At 37.3% G+C, this 7,263-nt stretch overlaps 1 protein-coding gene across 3 annotated transcripts in view; it reads right to left on the bottom strand.

Annotated features, from left to right (window-relative positions):
- LOC106872656 (dystrobrevin beta) overlaps window positions 1-7,263 on the bottom strand; it is a 155,199-nt gene that overhangs the window by 100,901 nt on the left and 47,035 nt on the right. For all 3 annotated transcript variants that reach the window (XM_014919730.2, XM_052969920.1, XM_052969921.1), the window contains one exon: window positions 3,933-4,028. In XM_014919730.2, the coding sequence (XP_014775216.1) occupies window positions 3,933-4,028 (96 nt within the window). The remainder of the gene's footprint in view (window positions 1-3,932; window positions 4,029-7,263) is intronic.

The raw sequence follows: 7,263 nt of genomic DNA, 5'->3' as shown, positions 1-7,263 counted from the left end.
TATATATATATGTATGTGTGTGTGTATATGTTTGTGTGTCTGTATTTGTCCCCCCAACATCACTTGACAACCGATGTTGGTGTGTTTACGTCCCCGTAACTTAGCGGTTCGGCAAAAGAGACCGATAGAATAAGTACTAGGCTTACAAAGAATAAGTCCTGCGGTTGATTTGCTCGACTAAAGGCAGTGCTCCAGCATGGCCACAATCAAATGACTGAAGCAAATCAAAGAATGAAAGAGTATACCAATTCAAAACTTGCCACTTATAAACCCAGCCATTATTTTGAAGGGAGTTTTTCCTTTTTCTTGTGGTTCTTCTTTATAGTTTTAAAAAGCTGCCAAATATGGCAATGGGAGGTTCAGGAACAACAAGTTAACAGCATGGAAAAAACTTTCTGGTCAAAGACATAATGGACACTTTGAGAGCTAATTGATTGGTTCAAATTTGATTGAGTAATTGATTTAATGTTGGTATAAACCTACCCAGAACATTCTGTAGAGTGGTTGGTAAATGAGTAGAGATGTGGGGCTGAGAGGACCCTCTAGTCTTGTCAAGGACAAGACAATTCCACTGGTGTTGGTGTCACTATAATTCCACCCAGGACATTCTACTACTACTACTCCTACTACTACTACAACTACTACTACTACTACTACTACTCCTACTACTACTACAACTACTACTACTACTTCTACCATAATGATGGTCAAGTGTTGATATGCGCAACCTCTACCCACCTACGCTCAGTTCTTCATTCCCTACCCAAATCCCTAATTTTATTTCTTCCTTGCTCTATCCCAAACATTCTAATTTTCTCTTCTATAATGTGAGTAGCCATGTAGCATCTCTACAATAAGAAACCTGCTCTGAACCCTCCTCCCTTTAATCCAAAGGTTCTCAATCAGAATCCATATAACCCTTGAGGCTGATGAAGGCTGGAGGGTATATCAGCCAAAACATTGTGTTAACGACAAACAAGAGGACAAATATCTGTCAATGTAAATAATGTAATTAAGAGCAGTGTACTTCAACAGAAATATGGCAACAACAGAGTTAAGCCCTCATCTTCTAGAATAAAACCACTTCTCTTGGGGTGGTGACCTCACTAATGCTGGTGCCATGAAAAATGCAGCCAGAGCACATTGCAAAATGGTTGGCATTAGGAAGGAAATTCAACCATAGAAACCATAGCAAAGGAGACATGGGATCACAATGCAGTCCTTAGACCCATAAGGGACTGTCAAAACCATCCAACCCATTTTGATGTGGGACATGGGGACTTGATGATGATGATGATGTGATGATGATAGCCCTCTCTCTCTCTCTCTCTCTCTCTCTCTCTATCTGTCTTTATTCTCAGAACTAATGAAATAAGTACCAAGAAGACATGGGGAGCCCAGGGTGCTGGGGTACTGCGGTAAACGATGAGAAGTGAGTTTCAGAGCTGACACTAAGTAATCGCTTGCATTAGTTCCTGGTTCTTCTGAGATCTGAATCTACCAAAGATATTTCTGATATATAAGAACTGGAACTGTCATTATTAATGCCATTCTTCAGAGATTAGGTTCAGATTGCCATTCCTAAGAATGTATAATCTTGCAGATATTGAATATCTCAGCTTAAGAATCGGTAAGATTTTCAAGAGATCTTTCTAAACATGTTTAGTAAGACAAAAGTGCATGGCGGCGGAGTTACTACAACTGGCACCACTACCACCACCACCACCACCATTACAACCACTGCTATACTACCACCACTACTACCATCGCTATCACCATCTCCACCACCACCATTGCTGCTGCTGCTACTACTGCCACTGTTGCTGCAGTAATGATGGGCTGGTGTTGAATTACATATAAAATGATAACGAACAAAATACTCAACAAGTTATATAGATAATTGGAATCTAAGTTATTTGATCAAATAAGCTGCATAAGGCTTGTGGGGAGGTGGTGAGTCGTTCTGACTAATGTTGTTGATCCCAAAGGGTATTCGAAAGATATCTAATGAGAATTATTGTTGTAAAGTCACATAAAATGCTTCTTTTCAAAGATAAAAATTGCACAGTCGATTCTTGATATTGATATTGTCCTCATAGAAAAGACGAAAATACGTTCAAGAATTTGTCTGAGGGAACATTCCAGAAGATTCCATAACAAATGGTAATCTGTTTTTAACTCGTTCTTTAATGGACTTATTATTTTTGTTACTTTAAATTCTTCAATCTTGTTACAAGTATTCATATCTGGAAGATATGTGTATATGTGTGTATATGCATATGTACGTGTGTGTGTACGTACAAATATATATATGCATATATCAATATATTTGCATGTGTATATAGATATGTGTGTGTATTGATAGATGTTCATACATATATATGTATGTATGTGGGTGGGTGTGTGCGTGCGTGTGGTCTGATCAGTAAGTATCCGGACTGTTGCTATAGTAACAAAGCTAAAGTATGCAGAGTGAAGCCGCTTGGCACAGACTGACCTTGAACTCTGCTGTGCATGTGCACTAAGTTTTAACATTCTAGCTTACTTCCACTGTTTACAGCAGTGCTTGGAAGGAAGGTGTGTAGCGTGTGATTGTTGCATTAACCATGACAGAGACGGTTGAGTGGAGAATCTGCATCAAATTTTGCCAAAAGCTTGATGATACCTACTCAGAGGCCTACGGAATGTTTCCAAAACGTTTTCATTGTTCTCAACACAATCAAGGAGTTCTTATGCAACTGAAACCCAAGTGTCTTTTTGGTCAGCTGAAATCTGTTTTGGCACAAACTTGGCAGACACGGGTCTCATACCCAAATCTTCAGGGATAATGGACTGGACTGAACCGTAACTAATCTGCACATTCTCTGATGACTCACAGGGGAAATTGTCGAATCACAATTTCCCATCACAGCCACATGCACACCTGTGATGGTTTTGCGTCTCTCAGAACGTTCGCCACTATCAACACTTTTTCAGCCATCCTGGAAATGTCCGAACCACTCGTACTTTTGTGTGCAGCTCATATACACCTCTCCATACACTTTCTGAAACTTTGGCTGATGCCAATGCGCAATATGAGGAGTTATTTTGGAAAAGGAAGCAAATAAGGAGTATATAGGAAAATGGGAGAATGAATGTAGAAAAAAAAAAATGTATAAAGATGTTATAGTTGCACTTCCATTATCTAAGGAAAGTGGTTTGTAGAAGTGGTAGAAATTCTTTAAATAATGGGACTACAACTATAACATCTTTATTTTTTTTAAATTTTAATTTCTACATTCATTCTCCTATTTGCTTTCTTTCCCAAAATAACTCTTTACACTGTACTGTAATATTTCCCTCTATTTAACCATCTCATATCGTCTCTGATGAAGGGATATCCCTAATATCCCAGAAACAGCTGTAAGACTAACTCTCTCTTTGTAAATGTCCTGAAAATTCCACACAGCCTTGGCTTTGTTGTCTCATTTTATTTAATACACACACACAACACACATATGTATATATCCAAGATTAATTCTACACACGCTGGTAAATACCCAGAAGATATATATACATTTGGCCATACTTGAGGAGGTCATCGGAACAGAACATATGGAGATCAACTCACGAGAGAGACTGGATGACACCCCAAACACTTCCCTCAACTAATGCAGGACAAAGATGGACAGCATGAGCAGATTAAAAATGTCTGAGCCAGCTCAACCAGATGACAATGAGGTGTCTTCAGCTGAGTCTGTTTCTGCTGCAAGGAAATACTTGAATTTGATTCCTAGTCTGGAGATGACTCTATCCCTTCTTCCCTCTCACCATTTTCAAGGACTTTGGTAAAAATCATGAGTGCTTCCCCTGGTTCTTTGACTCGAACAGAACAACAAAGTTGTACAAGTGAAAGAGAAGACTGAGAATAGCAGAGTGTCTGCAGTACAAACCTTCTTGAAGTTGGACCACTGTCAACTGAAGACAAGTCGATAGAATGACTACAAGCATCTTGGAGATCGTTGTGCACCATTACTGGGGTTGGTGGCCTTCAGAAGAAAAGAGGAAAAACTTGGAGATTTTTGCTAACAAATAAATAACAAATAAATAATAATGAAATTACAAAGTATAAACGATGTCTTGGTGAAGTTGTGGCAAAAATGGTTTGCTTCTTCTACAAGTGATTGTTATGGCAAGTTAGATTGGACATAGAGTGAATTATATTAAAAAGTTGAAGAGAGAAGCTTAAAGTACGTGGGGGGGGGGGCGAGAAGAGAGAGAGAGAGAGAGAGAGAGACTGAAGTGGTTAATGGTAATGGATGAAAAAGTGTGAATTGAAAGAATTAGGAAAAGAATGTTATATAGAAGCAAAAGAAAAAAAAAATCAGATTATGAAGAACCAAAGAAAAGTTAGACATGGGTAATGTGATAAAATAAAATAAGAGAGGGGGGGAGTTATAAAAAAACTTAACGATACTAATTGGAAATTAAAGTGGAAGAAAGGAATGCAGGGGTATGTGGAGGGGGGAATCAGGAGAAATAAGAAATAAATAAGTTCAGAAGAGAAGAGAGAGATGGGTGGAGTGGGTGAAGAAATAGAGAGAGAAAGAGAGAGAGGTGAGAACAGGTGGGCAGTAAGTAATGTAGTGGTGGTGGTGGGGTGAAAGAATAAAAAAAAATGAAATAGAAATATATTAGGAGGGAGGGGAAAAAAACTGAATTCGAATGATTGAGAAAAATGTAGAAAAGGAAAAGGAGAGAGAGAGAGAGAGAGAGAGAGAGAGAGAGAGAGAGAGAGAGAGAGAAAGAGAAGAATCTGAAGTGATTGAGAAACATTGGTTTCTCTCTGATGCTTCCATTTCATTCTACAGAATGGTAAAGGATGGCGAGGTCGAAGAATAGGAAATTGAAAGAAAATCATGCTGTTCACTAAAAACTGAGTAGTAGTAGTAGTAGCAGCAGCAGCAGTAGTGGTGGTGGTGGTGGTGGTATTGTTATTGCTACTAACAGCAAATGGAAATTAAATTAGTTTTGCACCAAGTCCAGTAATCTAATCTCAATGTTGGCAAGGAATAATAATGGTAAGCTGTGATAATGGAATATTACTAAGATTTTGTTTCACACTAACAAGACAGGGAAGGTACAGGGAAAGGGTGTGTGTGTGTTTGTGTCACCTTCATGTTTTCTGTTTCCAAAAACATCAGTTAAGAATTCCTGTAACAGCAGCCATTTAAGCCAAAGAACACATGGCCATATTTCATAGAACAAACACAAATAAAACAGGTATTTATATGGAAAAATGATGGAAGCATTCCATTATTGTTATCTGGTGATACTAAAACAATCTGAAGTGGACGGGGGTGGGTGGGGGTGGATAATAAATCCCAAACTATTACTTTGACATTTTATTTTATTTTAAATTTTCCTTCCAACCACCGCGTTCTCCAATCAGGGTTTCTCAACCAATTTTACCCCTTTTTTTGTTTAGACCTTTTTGGTTCCTGTTTAACTGGACCCTCAAACTCATTTGACATTATAAAAAAATTCCATTATATTTTTATGATTAAATGTTGTATATAAAAAAAATTGTTAAAATATTTAGTGTGTTGTGTTAAGTATAATTAATTTATTGCATTTCGTTTTTGGATTTGGTTTGCAAGATTCTTTAGGTGAGTTCGTGTGTTGAAGTATATTCTGTTGTGTCTGGGGAAAGTCATTCTCTTTTGGTGCCTTATAATTTAACACACTCACTGGTAAAATTTCCACTCATTTCTTTTTCTAAAATTTTCATTGCGTCTTGCAACCTTTTCAATAGTTCATTATTTACATTATTTACATTTGATGGATATTTGTCCTCATCTTGTTTGTTGTTAACACAACGTTTCGGCTGATATACCTTCCAGCCTTCATCAGGTGTCTTGGGGAAATTTCAAACCTGGGCTCTCATTCCTTTGGTATTCTTCAATGTTATTACTATTATCATTATTATTCAGGTCACTGCCTGGAATCGAACTCAGAATCTTGGGGTTAGCAGCCCGCACTCTTAACCACTATGCCATATGCAGCGCTCTTAACCATTACGCCATATAGCATAGTGGTTAAGAGTATGGGCTACTAACCCCAAGACTCCAAGTTCAATTCCAGGCAGTGACCTGAATGATAATAATAATAATCTTAATAATAACATCGAAAAATACCTGAGGAATGAGAACCCAGGTTCGAAATTTCCCCAAGACACCTGATGAAGGCTGGAGTATACATCAGCCGAAACATTGTGTTAACAACAAACAAAATGAGGAGAAATATCTGTCAAATGTAAACAATGTACATAATTCCTCATTTCTTAAATATAGAACTGTATTTTCAATAGTTGTTGAGAGTCAACAACTACTGAGATATCTTGAGATATCTTGTCCACAGACAAACAAACAAACAAACAAACATGACTGAAAACAATACCAACGCCTTCGCTAAGGCGGAGGTAATAATAATAATAATAATAATAATAATAATAATAATAATAATCTTTTCTATTAAAGGCACATGGCCTGAAATTTTTGTGGGGTAGGGACTAGTCGATCATGTCAACCCCAGTGTTTCACTGGTACTTCATTTATCAACCTCAAAAGGATGAAAGGCAAAGTCAACATTGGTGGAATTTGAACTCAGAATGTAGTGACGGGTGAAATACCACTGAGCATTTCATCCAATATGCTAACGATTCCGCCAGCTTGCTGCCAATAATAATAATAATAATAATAATAATAATAATAATAATAATAATAATAATAATGGTTTCAAATTTTGGCAAAAGGCCTGTAATTTTGGGGAAAGGGGATGAGTCAATTACAACCAACTGGTACTTATTTCATCAACCCTGAAAGGATGAAAGGTAATTTCAATCCCAGCAGCATTTGAACTCACGATGTAAAGATGGACAAAATGCCAGCATGCTAAGAATTCTGCCAGACGGTCAATTTAATAATACCTTCTACAGATGCCATGTTGTTCTGGGTGGATAATTGTAATCTTCTCAGTTTTGGTGTTTAAGATTTCTTTACTGTTTTTTCTGGGATTTTATGGAAGAAAGGGACAAAAGTCATGCCAAGGCGTGTATCTGACATTTTAAGATGATCTCATTGATTATTGAACAGATTTCGAAATCAATTTTATCTTTTATGTTCCAGGTGATCAATAACAATAAATGCCTATGAGCAAAAATCAATCAACTCCATCAGAGTTCTTCAAAAAAATATTGTTTCTAAAAAAGGAGTTAATCCCTAC

Source organism: Octopus bimaculoides, chromosome 8 (genome assembly GCF_001194135.2).
Source record: "Octopus bimaculoides isolate UCB-OBI-ISO-001 chromosome 8, ASM119413v2, whole genome shotgun sequence".
NCBI classification, from domain to species: Eukaryota; Metazoa; Mollusca; class Cephalopoda; order Octopoda; family Octopodidae; genus Octopus; species Octopus bimaculoides.
Note: the sequence above shows the minus strand (reverse complement) of the source record. Positions and strands in the feature narration are given on the sequence as shown.